Here is a 20,411-nt window from a genome sequence, read left to right as displayed (position 1 = left end):
CACCCCCAATGGACATTTTCATGGTTTTACAACACTGATCTTTGTAGCAGTTGATCTACGCTGATCCACATCAAAGAAACTAACCTGGACTTTTAAGTCCAAATATGAAACAATAACTAACTGCACATATGATCATATGGGATGGAAATTACCTGTGTGTGACCAGTGATTTTAGGATAAATACACTAACAACCTTGTTGTTATTGTCCTTTCTAACTAGTAGCTGGACCTTTCAAGGCTCTGATTATCTCTTGGAGTAAAGTAACGAGTTATTAAAAATGAAGGGAAAAACATGGCACAGATGTATCTGCCTAGAGCAGGCCACCCTCAAGCGTGAATGTGAAAGAGGCCCCAGTGAGAGAGTACACCAAATCCCATAAAGCCTGGCAGTGGTTGCATCTGCTGCAGTCTACCAGAGAACTGTGATTTGGGACTTTTATTTCCCACATATAAAGCCATTTACACAAGTGGCTTAAAAGTAAAACATGGTAAGGTCCAAAGTGTGGGTTAATACCTTCATACACACATATGTTTAAAATATACTTTGTTTCATTCCTTTAGAGCTTTTTGCTCCACAGCACACCAATATAGGAACCTGTACTTTATTACACTAATATATATAAATAAAAATAATATACACACACACAATATAAATATTTTGTGTAAGGCGAACGGTTACAGGAGTTGTCTTTTTAAATGTGATGAGCATATCTTAAACCCAGTAACATATGGACTGATTTTTACCAAGTTACTTTTACTGTGACTGATAATACTGTGTTGGAACTTGACTCAAACTTGAAGTATAAATAAATGAACTTGAACAGTATTGCAATACAATACCTCAATAAGACTGTATCTAGTGTGCATGCAGAATAACTTAAGGAATAAATGATGCATTAATGCAAAGGCATACACATTTTTTTTATTAGAAAAAACACTACTGTGCAATCTTACAAAGAAATTCATCTCTTGGGACTGGAAGTGGGGAATGTTGTTTCCATGGTGATGGCATTACGTCCCATCTCACCTGTGGGGAGAAAAAGATTTTCAGCAGGTTCACAGATGTTAAACCCTGGAAAGAATAATCCTCTGTAGCGGAATGTGCTTTGATTTTCAGACAAGACGGTGAGAAGTCACTCACAATCTTTAAGTAACTTGACTTGATCAAGGTCACAGTGGAACATGACTGGCAGTGGCAAGCACAAATATATAAATATATCAAAGTGCTGAACCATCTTAGATATAAATTGCACTCACCTCTCCAACCATATTGGGGGACTCTACTCCAGCTTCTTGGGGTTATTGACAGCAACATAGTGATACAACACAACCAGCAGGAACAATGACACGCCAAGCATGTTGGCGAATATGGCCAGCTGCACGTCCGTCACCATTCTGCAGAGGATAAAGAGATAGTATTGCAAGTGTAAGTCAAATGTTAGTCAAAAGCAGCTAGGATCACTCAATTTACTATAAGGTTATGTTTACTTTGCATCATCTTGGTCCATTTCCCAAAGTAAAAACACCTTTCACACATCTATCTGAATGCATTTTATGACCTTCCAGACACTTGTTTATATTCATTTAAGTGAATGCACGTTATAAGCATTACTTTAATATTCACAATAATAGTAAGGCTAGGGCTGGGCGATATGGAGAAAATCAAATCTCACAATATTTTTGACCAAATGCCTCGATATCGATACTGCAACCATATTGTAGTGTTGACTATTGGTAAAATATTTACACAATGAGATTTTTGATAAATAATCATCAGTAATGTGGATATAATGACTAAGTGGGTAAAGGCAAATAATAGAACAGTCTTGTAAGTTCAGAAAATTACATAATTTTACTGTAATGCAGCCTTTAAAACCAGGAAAAGACAACACTAATGCCATAGTACGATATTATGATATCCAAAATCTAAGACGATATCTGGTCTCATATCACGATATCGACATAATGTCGATATATTGCCCAGCTCTAAGTAAGGCTGATGTTCACGTTATCTCTGCGAGTAATTTATCAATTCTTACTGTATTAGAAAAATGCAACAAATAGCTGCTTTGAAAGATGGATGGAAACATTTATTTGAAATCTAAAAAACAAGGGGAAAAAAATCTTTATAAAATGCCTAGCAATGAGATTATATAAAATTTGATGTACAGTTACGGTCAAGTATCTAAAACAACCAGCATAAACATTATCACATCTATGGCCTTTATAACATGTCATTTCTATGTGTAATAAGTGACTGACCACAAAACGCCGACACTTGCTATTCGCTGTATTCTGCTTATAAATATTATGTAGATGGTCTGAAAACCATCAGAGTTACTGCAACAACCATCGCTTTTATTACTGATTACATGGTTGTTAATCAATCTGCCAAATCATGCTACATTTGGACCACCAATCTGTGCAACGTTAACGTTGCTAGCGAACGTTAGCTAACTAACGTTAACACCAACACTGGCTGAACTAACATTAACCAAAAAGGGGACGCTACATATAAAGCTTCCAGAAATGTACGACATTGCATTAATTGCAAAGTAGTTCAACTAATAATATTACTTACATTATCCCTTAAATTGGGTTTTTACACTGGGCTCGAGCGATACTTCAGCTGTTCAGCATCAGACAAGCAAACCTGTCTTTCTCTTCCGGTTGCAAAGGAAAGCCACGTCACGTTTAAGAACAGAGAAATTGAACGCGGACGTCAGTGAACAATTAACAAAACAAACCTAGATACGACACCTCAACAACCATTATCCGTATTCGATTTCTCAATTGATACCATAATCAATTAAAATCGTGTAATTCTGGACCATTCGACAGAATTCCATGCTGTTTTTATTTTTAAAAAATTAAATCGCAATTCGCAAACATCCAGGCCAGAGGCGGCGGAAGTGAGCTCCAGTCAGTTGGATGTTTACGCTCCGTAGGAGTGGCCCAAATGTTTCGACATCGCCTCACCCGGCGTGAACGACAGCGGCCAAGCTAGATGGTACTTCGACTCGGCAGCTAACGTTGGGGTTCGCATTTCCAAAAGAAGACATATCCATTTATCTCATTGTGGGTCCAGACTGTACCACCATGGCTCTTTACGAATATGTCACTCAGGAGCAGCTCGCAGGCTTCGACAAATACAAGGTAACGTTACGATTCATATGTTGTAATAGCCTGCTAGTGCTAGCAACTGACGTTGGCCATTGAGCCGACCCTGTGCATAGCTATGCACCCTGTTATGTGTGTAGATGTGTTTAACAGTTAGCTAGCTAGCTGTCACGATCTGCAGTGTTTTTCCTGGGAAAAAAAGAGTGTTTGAAGATAACCGCAGTTAGCCAAAACCATACCAGATCCTGGTCAATTATCCCCTAGAAAATGAAAGCGTGATTGTTAGATAACGTAGCTAGTTATAACGTTAACTACCTAGCTAGCTACAGTATGATCTCGTATGCTGCAATGACCCTACTGTTTTTATAGAGTTGTCCCCTCTATGTTAACCGTTCAGAAAGTAAAAGGCACCCTTTGAGGTGGGAAGTGGTGGTTGGAGACTCATCTCTGACTAAAGGATTGACTTTGTTCCTCCCGAAATATAAGCATTTTACACGCTATTTTAAGTCTGGTAAATACAAAAATTCATATTTTTCAAAGACATTTCTTAAGTGTCTGGATTTTTGGACATAACGTTACTCTTCACGAATAGTACTTCTGTTATTTTGAAAGTGGCGGCCGGAAGTGTAATAGTTTGACATGTTTTGCTTGACATTGGCGCAAGTGTGCTAATAGTTAGTTAGCTAGCTAGCGACTCTTGCTGTTCGACATTGCTTTGTTATGAATTAAGGCTTTACTTTTGTGTTTTCACACATTTCAGATGTCCCCTGTAGTGTCTCCTCTTTGTATAGAAAGCCAGCAAAACGTTTATATTGCAACCACAGAGAGAAAGTAAACCAAGTAGCTGCTGTAATGGCAAACTTAAGGGGAAACCACTCAACTTGAACCAGTCAGGTTACAATGATGTGGAACGCCGACAATAAACAAGGACTGACGAGCAAAATCACTTTTCTAAGAATTCCAATGACCATATATATAACTGTGTTGTTAAAGTGTTTAAAACGGCAGAATCCTTTCTGCATGACACAAACATTTCAGTGTTCAGTTAATTCCCATAAAGATGAGCATCAATGTGGTAGTACAGATACAAAGAGCTTGTTGTCCTGTCTCTGGCTATGGAGGACTGTAGAACACAGGAGTGGCAGTTATTAAAGGATCTAACAACACAAGGAAATTGAGTTGTTATAAGGGGGATATATTTTGACCTGGGCATTGTTCACACATTAGTTTATGATCAGTACCATTGTACATAACAGCTACAATAGCAATGTGTATTCACTCAGAATCCTCATTCATTTATATCTGTATGTTTTCCAATAATTCTTAAGACCGTTAGGCCCTGTTCACACCTGGCATTGGCATCTGTCCTGAGTGATCCGATCACAAGTGGACAGCTCTAACTACAGGTGTGAACACACCCAGGACACATTGAGGACGCATTGAGATCCAGTAGCTCAGACCACATTTCACCGGTGGTCCAGGCTGCATATGGATACATTCTTTTAGCAGTGTGTACGGATGTCTGTCCTGGGCATTATTGAAAGACCGCCTACTCAACTGATGTCCTCTGCGCAAACGGAAATACATACTCATTCACTGGCTTTGTCCCCAATGTCTGAGCTATTGGTAGCTCTGTGTATTTTGGCCGTTTTTGGAACATATGTGTAGTATTCATCATCACGTCACAGAAAGAACACAGAGAGTGACTCTTGTATTTTAGATGTTATTTTCATACTGTCTGTGATGTGTGTTTTCTTCTTTTCGGTGCTCTGCACAGATCTGACACCTGCCCGCCTGCCCTCATCCTGGGCTCTCTGGAGCTCAGATCGCCGCGGTTGCCTAGCAAAAGCGAGGTTGTCGGTGGCCCGGCGACTGCCAGTAGCCAATAACCTCATTTTAAGGTTTATAAAATGTGAATAAAAAATGAGATGAAAATCCAAACACATCATGCGCATATACCACCGTCGGGCGGAGAAATGTACACCCATTAGCACACAGACTGAAAACAGTCAGTGGTCACCTCTGGCTCCAAAATACCAAGATGGCGACGGCCAAGGTTGTCTGTTCCTGGTCATGTTCTTTGTCCTTGAATGACACAAGTATAGGTCATTCAGGCTCTTTTTTTTTTAATTATTATTATTATTATTATAATACTGCCTCCTTCGATTACTGTGGGAAACTGCTTCCCTTAACTGTACATCACGCAAGACCTTTTTTTCGAATAATCACTTTTGAAGTGGTTCCCCCTCTGTGTTGGCTACTGTGGCCGGAGGAGAGTGGAAGATGACAAATGTCAGTGAATGAAAGAACTGGGTGTTGACTCAGTTGCAAATGGAAAGCACATGAGAGCGAAGGGTTGTTCCACTGATCGTCCACACTCTCTTTCATGCTGTCATCCATCTTTCTGCCTCTCACATCCTTTGTCACACTTAAGAGAAACTCTCGCCTCCCTTGTATCTCTGTGTGTGCTTTCATGTGTCCAGTCGTGTTTGTACAAGATGTATGTTTTTGCATATGTGGTGAGGATTAGCCACATTCGTTATCTTGTTGATTTTGAGGAACACAGGCTATTGACATTACACAACATAATGACTCTCTCTATCCACAGTGGACATTCTAAAGGAAGTGCTTGAGTTATTGCTTAGTCTCTTTAAGTGCAGTTCAAAATCAAATTGCAGCCACCTGAAAATGCAGATCCCAGTCATATTTCAAGTGAACTAGGGGTGAGAGTGAGATCTACATCTTAAAAATTGAAACCAATCACAGAAAACAGTGCTCCAAGAACACTGGCATCAGAGAGGCAGCATTTCTTTTTAATTGGAAACCCTAGCATAAACACACAAAAAACAGCCTCACACACATCCTAAATTGTATTGAACACCATAGAGGGTACATCACGCTGTAGCCTACACACTGATTTTCCTCATGTGTGGATAAAGTAACAGAGACTGGGATCAGGTTTATTTTAATTCTGAATGATGGCAGGCCACCAAAATTATCCAGTAAACAAATTACACAGGAGGCCACGTGGCCTTGTATTACAAGCTGTAAAAGACTTGCAATGAGATGATCAAATGTAAAAAAAAAAAAAAAATTTTATATCAAATGTTTGATAATCACATCCTGACTGATTGATTTGTGTCTCTTTACAGTACAGCGCAGTGGACTCGAATCCCTTGTCTGTCTACGTCATGCATCCTTTCTGGAACTTTGTAGTGAAGGTGAGAAAAAAAACCTGTTCAGCTCTGTGCGCATGTGTGTAAATAATGAGGTTTCCAACGGTCTGCTGTGATACAGTAACAAGACGGCCTCATCCCCCTTTGTCTGCCGCCGAACACTTCATTCTCTGATTGTAATATTGTGTTCTGGTCTTTGGAGATACTGCGTTGATTTGAATGCAGTCGTGTACCTGATTAAAAAAAAATACATCAGTCTGGGTACTTGTGAACAGGATGTTAAGACACTAACACATTTATCTACTTGTCTATATCAAGCCTTTATTTTATTTGTACGTTAATCTCTGCTTGACTGCGATCTGATAAGTTTTACAAAATTCCCCGCCTTGTCATAAAGAGTATCTCTGCCTAACAGTGACGCCACTGTCCATTAAGTGTGGCAACAATAATTAATGTCTAGTTATTTAATCGGTGTCAGTATCCGGATGAGAAGACTCTATTTATCAGCCAAGTGACATGTTACTATCTTATTGTCTCTGTCCATCTCTTTCTCAACAGTTTCTACCAACATGGTTGGCTCCAAACCTCATTACATTCACAGGCTTTATGTTCCTTGTGTTGAATTTCCTTATGTTGGCCTTTTACGACTTTGACTTCACTGCCTCTGGTAGGTCCTATGTGCTACTCCTTTTCCCCCTAGTTGTGTTTGACTAGTGTCGTGAGGGAGTGTTCCATTTATAAAACAAACCATGCTAGTTGACTCCACCCCAACTGTTTAGAAGCTGGCAACAAAAAACTAGAAGGGTGCATGTTGGCAAGTTTGTTTACTGTCCAGGCAAAGTCCATCTCTTAATGACGCACCGGTGGCTATGGTGGTTCAGGCTAATCACTGACCCATTGCATTCCTACAAAGACGCACACAAACACTGAGCCACTACTGTTAACATATGCAACAATATCTCTAGAACATAAGCAAAGACTGACCCACAACTCTGCAACTAGATACTGTGCTCTATCAGTCTGTTGTCTCATAAAACAAGGTACACGGATAAATGGACAGACGCGACTCATACGCTAACCTCTATAGTCACTACACAGACCTCGCAAGAATATTTGTTGTCAGGTCTCATTCCTTACAAGAATAGCTTAACCAAATTATGCACATGTGTTAATTATTCACCTAAAAATATGCTGCTCAGAAGTTGCAGAGTTGTTGTGCGTTGCCTTCGATTTGAGCTGAGATAAGTTTTAACAGGAAATTTAAGCAAAGTCAGAAACGTGAAAATCATTTTTGGCTAATCTATGGCTCTCAGTTTCTGCGTATTTACATTCTTTGTGTGTCAGCTGCAGAACATGAACACGTGCCTAGCTGGGTCTGGGTTGCTGCAGGGATCTTCAACTTCTTGGCCTATACACTCGGTGAGTCCTAACCCCCGCAACCCCTGTGTGTTGTTCTTCTCCGACTTTTCCAGAGGCGCCAGGGCAAATTCCTCCCAATGGAATGTATTCTATCAGACTCTATTCATAACCAGTATCATATGTCTTCAGCTAGAATGTACTGCGCCTGATATTGTGGAGGTTTGGATATATTTAATTCTGTTTCATCACGTTTCCTTTAGATAAACAAGGTACTGTGTGTGGTGTGTTGAAATGGGATTGTTTATGAGAGACACACAGTCCTGTAGTTCGTGCATCAGGCACAAACTGATAGCAAATCACCAGGATGCCACATCATCAATCAGCAGGGTTATCAGTTGAATGTGCTGGTTTCCGAGAAGATATGGGAAAAACATGATTAAGATTGCATACATACAGTATGTGTTCCAGTTGTAAGAACTTCAAAGACATCCGACCTATATCTTATACTATAATAAAGTGTGATAGTAGTAGGTTTTAATATAGTAAACATAATACTTCTCAACTCAAAATAAAAAGTTTAGATGGGTTTTTTTTTTGTGTGTGTCTCTGTGTGTCTGTCTGTCTGTCTGTCTGTCTGTCTGTCTGTCTCACATAGGAAACATGGTGGGAGAAGCAGGCCATAAAACATGGGTGGGGAAATGAATTAGATACACTCTGCCTTCTCTTGCAACAACTTGCCCTTGAGCAAGACATGTCAAGCTGGAATGTGATCACAGCATTCATAGCATCCTGATTACGCCCTAATATAGGCCTATTATTATATTACATAAATATAAAATAAGTATATTATATAAAAAATCATATCATTGAATGACAAGCAACACATGTATTAGTTTCTCAGGTATCAAAAAAGCCATGTGAATAGAAATATATATATATATATATATATATATATATATATATATATATATATATATATATATATATATTTTTTTTATTTATTTATTACACACACACACACACACACACACAAAAGTATTTTGGTGATGACAAACGACTTGAAGAACGACAGCTAGCCTACTGCAGAATGGAAATAAGTTCCCAACCTTTGAAAGTTAGTGAGAGCCCTTTGTTGATGCTTAGAATAGTATAAGTTAGAGGAGTATAGGTTAGAAGAGTATAGGTTAGAAGGGTATAGGTTTGCTATTGCCTGTCCCAGCACGGAGCTGCGCCAAACAAAGCTGACAGAAGCACAGAAGAGTTATGATACCCGTCTCGTCCAGTCGCAGTGCCGTGAACTGGCAGGTTTTAATGTTGCAGACCAATGTTTTGTTAGTAGTTTAAAGTGTAAACATGTATTGTTATTGTGAATCTTTGGTTTAAACTAGCTTTCAAACAAACGCCCCCCAAGGGAACCTCAACTCCCCCCTTTCCAAAATATTGCTTCCAGCGCCCCCCCCCCCGTCATCTTCTGAACGCCCCCGTTGAGAAACACTGATTTAAAGCTTCCCTAATGTGGATGTGATGAATGTGTGTCATGTGAACAGGGTTGCTTGCAGCAGATATTTTGGATGGAGGACCCAGAAACATAACTAATGCAGTTTTAATGGTATGTAAAGTGGAGATCGTTGTGCTCCAGGTCAGGAATTAAAAGATTTGACTTAATGGTTGAATTAGGGCTGGGCGATATGGAGAAAATCAGATATCGCCATATTCTTGTCCTAATACCTCGATGTCGATATTGCGGCGATATTCTAGGGTTGACAATTGGTGCTTTAACAAAATATCCTCACAATGAGATTTTAGATAAATAATCTTCAGTAATGTGGACATAATGTCTAAGTGGGGAAAAATAATGGAAGAGCTAGAACAGTCTGGTAAATTCAGAAAATGACATCTCTTTACTGTAATGCAGCCTTTAAAACCAGGAAAAGACAACACTTCTGCCATATTCGATACACGATATCCAAAATCTAAGACGGTATCTAGTCTCATATCACGATATCGATATAATATCGATATATTGCCCAGCCCTAGATTGAATGTTTACAATTTGGTGCGATCATCCGAGGCATTTAAAGGAGATTGTAATTTGCGATGTGACTGTGCCAGGGCTGCACGATATGAGGAAAATATGCGATACAGTTGTTGAATATCGTGATAACGATATTACTGGCGATAAATAAACAGATATTGAAGTGTACTCAGTTCTGCATTTCTGCTGCTTTCAATATTCTGCTAAAATACAACAATTGCTTGTCGAGTTTAAAACAAACGAAAGGAAATCATTTTCAACATTCTTTTGTTGAACAAATTGAACAGTGAATTGAATAGAAAAGGCAGCACTAAAGAAAGAACGACAGTTACAATTAAAAATGCAGTTTTCTACTGATAGGAAATCTCCGAGTGCCTTTTGCGATATGTGTATTGCGCTAGTTAATATTGCGATGACGATTTAAAACACGATACATTGTGCAGCCCTATGCCACACCCTTTGTACTCTCCACCCGAATCCTTCAAGCAAGATAAGTCACATTAGCAGAGCAATATTTACACAGCAAGGTATACCATTAAGCATGGTAAATGATTGGACATGTTTTGTATTGACAGATTTCCAGACTAAGTACCCCCAAATATCAGTAAGCGTGACACGTGACATTGCCGTGTTTCCCACACATAGACTAATTTGTGGCGGTGCGCCGCACCATCAACACCTGCCACCGCACATTGCGTTTCGTTATTATTTTTTTTGAACGCTATTTAAAACACGCAGCATATTCGTTCAGCTGCATTTCTTTTCCCTGCTCTCCTCCGTCTCTCTGTCACTTGCGTCTCGCTCACACACACACACACACACAGCCCCTCCCCCCGTGCACACAGCGTCTATCTCCATGAAAACGAGAGAAGACGGCTGGCGAAATTCACAAGGTCACGAAAGGTTGGTATCTCGTGAACACCTTTACACAATCGCACGTTGAAAAGTGCTATACACATGTTTTATATTCTGAATACAACGTTGTCAGTGTGTTAATGCTGGAGTCCCGACCCGACTCTTGGCAAACAAGCGATTGCGCCTGCTTTCGAAAGTTAACTAGTCGCAAGTTTGCGGTAAAATGCAGTTGGGTCGTCGAGGTCAAAACACTATATGTAGCAGCTGTGAATCAAATAAACTTATTATAAATAATGTTATGTCTTTTTTTTTTTTTTTACTCTTGCACTGAAAAAGGCACGTGTTGAGGATGAGGACCAGCCTGAACCGGAGGTATCGGTCTGAAACAGAGCTGAACAGTCCGACCAGTGGAATTAGTTATGTTATTAATTTGTTTACAATATTTTCAGGCTTGAACCAGTGAAAGACAGGGAGAGAGAGAGAGAGATTTGTTAGACATTGAAGAAAGAGTAGGAGAGGAGGAGACGGCATCCAACAGCGTGCCACCCCCTTGAAGTTTGTAGCATTGCTTCACAAATAATTAACTGAACATTCTAACCTCATAGGAATTATATTACAAGTGCCAGGGGGATGAACTGAGTTTGATCTTTCATATTTGATAGCTGGCTCACTGACAGTGCCAAAGTCGCATAGATGCCCTCACATTTTCCCCGGGCTGTTTGGCAGCCAAATAAATACAGATTTATTTTTACAGTCAAATTCCTTCCCTATCTGTTTGTGTGTAGACTGTAGACATGTACTCAGTGAACCACACTAAAGTCGGTTTAAAATCATGCTGACTATTTTGTGAACCGTAACAATAAAACCAACCATCTTATGAGGATGTGTTTGCAGATTACTTCCATGTGCTTGCTGGCAGGTTTTCTCCACCAAACCCTGAGTTTCTCTCTGTGTCCTCCCTCTTACAGAGCCAATCACACTGTTTCACTTCATTTCCTCATTGCTCCGTCTGTTTTTTGCCCCTCACATACAGTCATAAGTTTATGAACCCACGCTAAAGTTGACTACTAAGAGGTATAAAAAAAACCATCTTTTGGGAATTGATCTTAATACCTTAATTAAAAAAAAATGAGGACAAATCCAACCTTTAAGGACACCAATTTTCTTTGTGAATGAATAATGTATCGTAAATGAATACATGTTCTTCCTTTAAAATACAGGGGGCATAAGTAAGTACACCCCTATGTTAAATTCCCATAGAGGCAGGCAGATTATTATTTTTAAAGGCCAGTTATTTCATGGATCCAGGATACTGATGCATCCTGATAAAGTTCCCTTGGCCTTTTGGAATTAAAAAAGCCCCACATCATCACATCCCCTTCACCATACCTAAAGATTGGCATGGGGTACTTTCCATAAGATCATCTCTCAATGCAAATCAAACCAGCTATTAGGCTAACTGAAATACAACCATGCCAATCTCTAGGTATGGTGAAGGGGATGTGATGATGTGGGGCTATTTTAATTCCAAAGGCCAAGGGAACTTTATCAGGATGCATAGTATCCTGGATCCATGAAATAACTGGCCTTTAAAAATAAACATCTGCCTGCCTCTATGGGAATTTAACATAGGGGTGTACTTACTTATGCCCCCTGTATTTTAAGGAAGAACATTTATTTATTTACGATACATTATTCATTCACAAAGAAAATTGGTGTCCTTAAAGGTTGGATTTTTCCTATTTTTTTTTAATTAAGGCATTAAGATCAATTTCCAAAAGATGATTTTTTTTTTTTTTTTTTTTTTTTATATTCCTTTTTTAGTCAACTTTAGCATGGGTTCATAAACTTATGAGCACCACTGTACAAGCATCAAGTCAGCTCAGAGTAAACACATAAGACAGCTGTCAGTTTGTAAGAGCAGTTCCACTAAAGTGTTTTATTGCACATAATGTGTAATCTTAGTTTAAATTGTACAAATCGGTATAAAAACTTAAGACATGTATGATCACTGAATAATTCTCTATCACTAATGGTGTGATTGTTCACACTGATGGTACATCATTCCTATAATATTGGAGATTAAATGTTAGTATTTCTGAGTGAGCAGAATCGTGGTGCAGCTACAGAATCCATTTTGAAAATGATTTTTTTTTTTTTTTTTTTAAATAGGCTGTGTATAGTCTGAACGTGTTTTTAACATTTAAGAAAATATAAGTACAAAACTTTATTGTGTTTAGCCGACTTATTGACACTTTCCCGCTCTGACTCGGGATCTTTTTTTGTTTTTTTTTGTTTTGAAAGATAAATGTGCACATTCTGCATACACATGCAGTTATATCGCTTTCTCCACAGGATTAAAATGCAGGCTCTGCCACCTTCTGTGTACCTGTTGCTATGGTTAATTGTGGTATTAGAGCTTCATCAAGCTTAACTCAGAATAAACATACTCATAGTTGATTGAACCAACCACAACTCGGTTTCCCATCTCAGGGTTAGTCGACTCAGAGTTCAGTGTTAGGCTCAGAGTTTGGTAAACCTGCTTTCTGAAACGGGGCCGATTCAGACTTTGCAGAAGACGTTTTACACTTATGCAGGCCAGCAGCTTTGGGCGAGTGGAAATGTGAGACATGCAAAAAATATATAATGTTGACATAAACGTGTACCGTACCAATGATCCGCGTCTTCACTGTTGTTGTGTGTAGATGGTGTTGATGGTAAGCAGGCTCGTCGCACCAACTCCTCCACGCCACTAGGGGAGCTGTTTGACCATGGCCTGGACAGTTGGGCCTGCATCTTCTTTGTGGCCACCGTCTACTCCATATTTGGACGTTTGGAAAGTGGCGTGGCCGTGCTCACACTATATTACATCCTGTGGGTGGTGCTGTTCTCATTCATCCTGTCTCACTGGGAGAAATATAACACTGGCATCTTGTTTCTGCCATGGGGATACGACATCAGCCAAGTGGTAAGAACACACGCACACACACACAAACAGAAACGGAGGTAAGCGACCGGTCACCACCTTCACAAACCAGCCTTGTAATGACTTGATGTCTCATCTCCTTTCAGACAATCTCCCTGGTTTACTTGGTCACTGCCGTGGTCGGCGTGGAGAAGTGGTACCAGCCATGCCTGTGGCACTACCTCTATAGAGACCTTTTCAGCTTCATGATCATCGGTGAGCTGTGATTGGTCACTCTGAATACATTCATTCACTAGCTGAGCTCCAGGTCAGGAATTAAAAGGACTGTTTCACCTAATGGTTGAATGGTTTGGTGCAATCATTAGAGGTAGGGCTGTAACAATACACCAAACCCACCATTCAGTTCGTATCGCGATTTTTTTTTACCCACAATTCGATACAAACCACGATTGTTATTGGGGGGGGGGTTGGAGGAGAGTTATACTCAGTAAATGTAATACAACTTTCTTTCTGCCACATGGCATCGTTTGATTACATGCCACTTTGCAACTTTTTACAACTCTGGGTTAACCCACGAATTCATCAGTAACGTTAACTGTATAGATAGACGACTAATCTAATGCTAATTTAGCCAGCTAGCACACCCCGGTCGGTCTGCCTCACTCTCCCAGCGCTGCAAGGCTTCAGTCGGGATGACAGCTGACAACAGCCCCGGCCCGGGGACACATCCACAGTCAGCCCCCAGCCAGCTAGCAGCCAGCCAGCCACTGTCATTACACGGCAATCCAAATCCGGTCCGCGCTTAACTCCGGTGCTAAGGACGCTAACGTCAGTTTACTGAACCGTCGGGAAACAGACCCTGGCACCCGAGTCAGAACAGCGGCCATTCGTAACGTTATACCTCTGTTAGCGTTACCAATGTTGGTGCCGAAATCCCCTCCCCCCGTTTTGCGTTTGGCCGTCTTCACAGTTAGCTACATTTAAGGCGTATAAGGCACCAAAACGACTAATACTAATAATAATTTAAAGATGTGGTAGCATTGGATCTGGACGGGAAGGATAACTCTGGGAGTTGGAAGGGGTGTGTCACGATTCTGCCTTCTCGCACCGCGACACAGGTTCGTGGGTCGAACGAGTGTCGCGAATTTGGTTTCAAATCGCATATTAGAGGCATTTAAAGGAGATTATATAAATGTGACCGTGCCACAACAAAGCTAGACAGCCTTGCTGTGCCTAGTTACTATAACAAAGGTTTAAAGGTTAAAAAAAGAAAAGAAAACATCATTATGAACACAGAGCCAGTGTGGGTCCCACTCATAAAAAATGCCACAAAAAATGCCAACGCCACCTACAATAATGAATATCTTTTTTTAATTTCCAGTCTGTTCCTTCACTGTGACCTTACCCATGAGCCTCTACAATGTCCAGAAGTAAGTACACTCCTTCCTTAGCATTTTATGATATTGGATTATTATTGTTACACACAGCGCTCTGAACGCTTCACCCTCTGTGTTGTTTTGCAGAGCTTACCGCAGTAACACCCTGAAGCACAGCAGCATGTACGAAGCCTTCCTGCCCTTCCTTTCTCCCGTCCTGCTCTTCGTCCTGTCCACCACCTGGGTGGTCTTCTCTCCATCCAACATCCTCGAGCTGCAGCCCAGGATCTTCTACCTCATGGTGGGCACAGCCTTCGCTAATGTCACGGTGAGTGTCTGCTGATTTTTCACACACATCATCATCATTATTATTATTATTATTATTATTATTATTATTATTATTATTTGTTGTGCTTTTTTTGACAACCACACAATACATACGTACATGTCTGTATTCAGGTGTTAATGTGTGTTTATTCCCGTGTGAATGCATTTATCTCGCAGTGTAAGCTGATCGTGTGTCAGATGAGTAACACACGTTGCCAGGCGCTGAGCTGGATGTTGCTGCCCATGACGCTGGTGGTGTTGTTAGCGGTGACTGGGGTGGTCGCCAACGAGACCCTCCTGCTCTATCTGTGGACGGCTGTCGTCATACTAGCACACATACACTATGGAGTTTCAGTGGTAAGAGCAGACGCATAAAGGACCTCTGTTGAAATAAAAAATGTCATGTACAATATCTCCGCTTAGCATAAAGACTGGAAACGGGGAAATGACTAGCCTGTCAGAAGGTACCAACATCCACCTACCAGCTCCTCTAAAGCTCAATCATTATCATGTAATGGCTTGTTTCTCTAATTCAGTTGAAAAACGGAAGTGTAACAATGTCAATTTGCAGGTGGTTATGTGTGGCACTATTTCTTTGCTCTGAGTAGTAACTTACTGGATTTTCCGCTGGTTGCCTGGCGACTGGTCCTGGCCGAAAAAAGTCTGGCACATAACCTCCCGTATAATAGCAAATTTGTGCGGATTAAACAAACAAGATTTAGCGTATTAAATAGAGAACTTTTGTAACCTTTGGACAGAGCCAGGCTAGCTGTTTCCCCATTTCCAGTCTAGCTAACCGGTGGCTGGCTGTGGCTTTATAATTAAAGGTGCTCTAAGCGATGTCACATGTTTTTTTAGGCTACATACAGCAAACATCTCCTCACTAGCTATACTAGCTGCCTGTCTCCTGAACACACTGTAAAAAAAAAATTTAAAAAAATACGGTCTCTGTAGACAGCCCAGGCTCCACAAACGGCAACAAAAATAAACTGCGCCAAACTGCGCCAACCTGCGAGAAGGTTTTGGGGGTGGTGGTTGCGGGGTTAGTGGGTGGAAGCACGGAAGGGAGGGAGAGGGGACGGGATGAGGAGGGAAGGGCGAGCTAGCCTCGTTTTGTTTGAAAATACTTCGAACGTCAACAAGAAGTGCCGTCACCCAACATCGCTAACTCCGGATTTCCACTGAATGCAGAACGTCTGCGGACCGGCTCCGCTGCGCGTCGGCTCCGTGCTCCGCCGTCCGTCGATACCCACCAGGTCCGGATTTGTTGCGGCACGGCTGCGGCCACGACTGACAGCTGTAGTCACGAGGACCCACAAGATCTCGCAAATTCACGTAGAATAGAACCACAAAACCAACAACAGTTTTGTTTCCTTCCGGAGGAGTAGAGGGGAAACAAACTCTGTGCTGTGTTTTCAAGGTGTAGTGCAGGGAAATATGATCCGCCGTGAGCATGGTGTATTTTATTTTGATAATTAACCGGATGTTTTATTTTGTTTCTGCGCTCGACTTCCTGTCCCGCACTATCTGAATTGTATTGAACTGTCTGCTCCGGAGGGCGCAGATACACAGCTGTTCCGCAGTCCGTGGAAATACACACAGTGACTTCAGGGTTCATACGTTTTGAAAAAACTTGGAAAAGTTATGGAATTTAAAAATGCAAATTCCAGGCCTGGAAAGACCCAGAAAGTTTTGGAAAAGTCATGGAATTTTTTTTTAACACCGTATAATATGTGATTAATACATGTATTACACGTCGTCCTAACCTCACCGTTCTATTCGGGCCGCGATATTACGACTCCCACTATGAACCACATAAATTGTCATTCATTTTATTGTTAAACCTCTGAGGGTAAACTTTAACACAGATTTTTATTTTTATTGTATAATGTCGACTGACATTTTCAGAATACATAGTCATAGAAATTTGCCGAAAAGGTCATGGAAAAGTATTGGTTAAAATGCCTACGAACCCTGTGACTGTAATGGAAACCTATTGACTCCACAGCCGTTCCGCAACCAGTGGAAAATGGGGGTTAGAGCACCTTTTTAAATAACAGATATGACGGTGGTATCAAGCTAAACTGCAGACATAGTTTTTTGTTTTTTTTCTTTCTCGGGTAACTGTTTGAATGCCCCCAGGGTTTAAGGTAAAAGACAGAATTGCATGTCTGGTTCCTGTACTCCTAAATGTTAAAAATGATGCAGTTTTCTTTATTGAATCCACACATGACTGAGGTACAAAATAATGCTATTTTCCATTGCTAGGTAAAACAGCTCAGCAACCACTTCAGCATCTTGGCCTTCTCCCTGAAGAAGCCCAACAGTGACTGACAGGAGCAAGAACGAATCGGCTTGAAGGCAGCGGAGGTTTAGGCTTCTCGACTTATCGACACTTCACTCTCATCACCGCGGAAACCGCACCCCCTCCCCTCCATCCATGAGGACTCTGCGAGTGGAATGGACTGTGTTTTCACTGTCCGCAAACACACACACACACACACACACACACACACACACGCACACATTCACACACACATTCCCAACCAACCAAACTCTGGTCTCTGCGATGGGGTGGGTCCAGGGGCTCTGGCTTCCGTCATTGGTGATTAGCTCACTTGGTTAAGCCAATGAGGTGCAATTGTTTCCTACGGAAATGTGCTTCAGTCATGAGGACGGGCCATGCAAACACAGACACACACACATACTTGTACATACTGCTTTCGTGCAGATAATTTATAACTCGTGGCAGGTATTTCAAGTACAAACACAGCCTCACACACACAAACGCACATAAACAGTTGCACTCACATAGTATTATGAATGTATAATATGCCTTGGGGAAACGCCATTTAAGTCTTATTATCTAATTATTATATTAACAGGAATGCTTCAAGTAGTGTTGTTTCAAACCTGACCAAACCTCTGGCCGCATGTGGCTCATACACATCCACAGCGGTGTCCAGAGTTTAACGGTTCTGTCACCTATTTCTTTTTTTCATGGGATGAGGTGTGTGTGTGTGTGTATGTATGTATGTATATATATATATATATATATATATATATATATATATATATATATATATATATATATATATATATATATATATATATATAAAAGAAATGTATGTGTTAAGGGGTTTGGGGCCTTTTATTTTCGACTGAAAAGAAACTTAAAAAATAAGATAACTCCTGTAAAACATTGTATAAATGTTCCTCTAATTAATTCCACGTTCTGCTCTGTGATGACGGTTGTCATGAGTAAACTGTGTTGGATTTTGTCTAACTAGGGCAAGAAATGACCAGGGTGACCTCTGACCTTTTGAACTCTACTAACCTTCCACTTGGGCCTCTGACAGAGCACCCGGGTCTCCCTACCTTCTGAGGTGTCGTGTCTTCATGCCGATTCGTTCTGTTTTAACTGTTTATTTTTTTAAATATATATATATATATATATATATATGTATGTGTGTATATATATATTAGATATACTTGGTAATATTTTGTTAATCTGTTGCAATGGTTTGTGGTTTAGTTGCGCAGCGCTTGAATGAAGAGTGCGTTTAAAAACCGTTAACGGAGCGGACTCACTCTGAGGGAACAAGTTGTCGCACAGGACGCCGCAAACGCCGCAACACAGCCTGGCGTCGCTCTGCTCACACGATATTATCACATCTTTTATACTGTCTGTCAGATAACTTGTGGATTGTTGCGTTTCTTTTTCAATCCGTTGAACACCGTTTTCTCCGTTTCACCGTGTGTGATTCTAATTTGTGTTTCCATGGTGAAGATGGAAATGTAGTTGTTACTGCAGTTGTGACTTTGTTTCTCATCAAACTGGCTTCCACTGCCGGGCCAAATCCAATTTAAAAGGCTTACCGATCATCTGTGTCACCTAAAAAATCTGTCATTTTGTTCATGTTGTTAACATAGACTGATAGTTTGGCAGTAGTTTGGAGGAAATAAGTTATTTTGTGTGTAACCTGACCCTTTGGGATTCCTTTGGTTGAAAAGTAGACTAGTCTTGTTTTATCTGCAAGACTTTCCCCCAGATCTCCAGTATCTGTTGACATAAGACTGAAAAGAGTTTCAAAATTGCAAGCTTTGCCTGATCGGAACCAAAATAATCAATGAGGAGCCAAGACTTGTGGATGAATCTTCCACGAGTCTTCTTCATCAATATTTTTTAAACTGTGGTTCTCAACAAAACTAGACAATTTTAGCCCACAAAGTTTGTTGGGTTATTGGTTTACATGCCTCAAAAAGAAACTGTGGAACAGGTGGATCCAGTCAGCTAAACCATCGGTCCAATGTCTGGGACCGATGGAGAAGGAAAATGGTGAGAGGAAAATGTTAAAATGAACCACAATAACTGTTGGGAAAGACTTGCACTTGACTTGTGAACATTCAACACGGAGATCTGTCTGTCCCTTATGTGAGTCTGAATGTGACGTCACAATAATTATCATCTCGTATACAGTAAAAGTGTGACTAAAACTAAAAGGTACAAGAAAACATAACATACACTGGGGATGAAAAATATGAAAATGTACTTAGAGCTTCATTTTACTTATAAATTTTTACCACGTGTCCAGAAGTTTTGTACATAAACTGTTAGTGAGCAACACTGATCATTTAGACGGCAGCCACGACCCTGTAGTGTCCCTGTAGTGCTATTATGACTGGGAGAGACAATGTAAGATCCAACTCTACTGCCATAATACCCAGTAAAGTAGCCCATGTTGGTTTGCAGCACCTCTGCACTGTAGCTGGTTAAAGCTTGCTTGCAGTCATACGCACATAAATAATAGTTGAAAGTTAATTTGCCCCACATCTGTGACTTTGGAGACCGTAGATTGTAGTGATGTGAGAACATCTGTGACTGAGATTTCGCCACCAAAATGGGGAAATGTTTTTTTCTGGTGGGTACATGCACTGTCTGGGTATGTGCATATCCATGTGTAACAGCCTGTTAATGTTTGGATGTATACTCTGTATGTGTGGATATCTGTAAATACATATATTATGTCTTCATTTTTTAAAAAAATATTTTTTTTTTTAACCTACCTGTTTCTCCAAAAATGGGGTAGGTGCATCAGCTCCAAACCCTGCAGCAGTTCCTAGATCTGACAACACAGGGTTTATTTTTTTTTATTTTTTATTTTTTAACAATTCTCATTGCTGCTACTCTACTGGCCGTTTTGGATCTTTTCTCTGGGATAGTTTGGAGAGGGGGC

The 20,411-nt window shown here is 40.5% G+C and overlaps 2 protein-coding genes across 2 annotated transcripts; one reads left to right on the top strand and one right to left on the bottom strand.

The window, feature by feature from the left end:
- Window positions 1-900: 900 nt before the first annotated feature.
- Window positions 901-2,692, bottom strand: ost4 (oligosaccharyltransferase complex subunit 4 (non-catalytic)). The gene is made up of 3 exons (XM_078275014.1): window positions 2,582-2,692; window positions 1,258-1,395; window positions 901-1,027 (listed from the first exon to the last, which is right to left on the bottom strand). Exon 2 carries the CDS (start codon window positions 1,392-1,394, stop codon window positions 1,281-1,283), a length of 114 nt encoding a protein of 37 aa, XP_078131140.1. The 5' UTR covers window position 1,395; window positions 2,582-2,692; the 3' UTR covers window positions 901-1,027; window positions 1,258-1,280.
- A 257-nt stretch (window positions 2,693-2,949) lies between these two features.
- On the top strand, window positions 2,950-19,443 carry selenoi (selenoprotein I). The gene is made up of 10 exons (XM_078275013.1): window positions 2,950-3,156; window positions 6,273-6,341; window positions 6,855-6,963; window positions 7,641-7,715; window positions 13,251-13,513; window positions 13,618-13,726; window positions 14,853-14,901; window positions 14,995-15,175; window positions 15,352-15,531; window positions 17,443-19,443. The coding sequence occupies exons 1-10, from the start codon at window positions 3,100-3,102 to the stop codon at window positions 17,548-17,550; spliced, it is 1,200 nt and encodes a 399-aa protein (XP_078131139.1). The 5' UTR covers window positions 2,950-3,099; the 3' UTR covers window positions 17,551-19,443.
- The last annotated feature ends 968 nt before the right edge of the window (window positions 19,444-20,411 follow it).

Source organism: Sander vitreus, chromosome 18 (assembly GCF_031162955.1).
Source record: "Sander vitreus isolate 19-12246 chromosome 18, sanVit1, whole genome shotgun sequence".
NCBI classification, from domain to species: Eukaryota; Metazoa; Chordata; class Actinopteri; order Perciformes; family Percidae; genus Sander; species Sander vitreus.
The sequence above is the reverse complement of the archived record's forward strand: the minus strand, read 5'-3'. Positions and strand labels throughout refer to the sequence as shown.

Excerpts from the sequence above, each read along its gene's own strand:
- ost4 (XM_078275014.1), bottom strand. The coding sequence starts at position 1,394 with ATGGTGACGGACGTGCAGCTGGCCATATTCGCCAACATGCTTGGCGTG.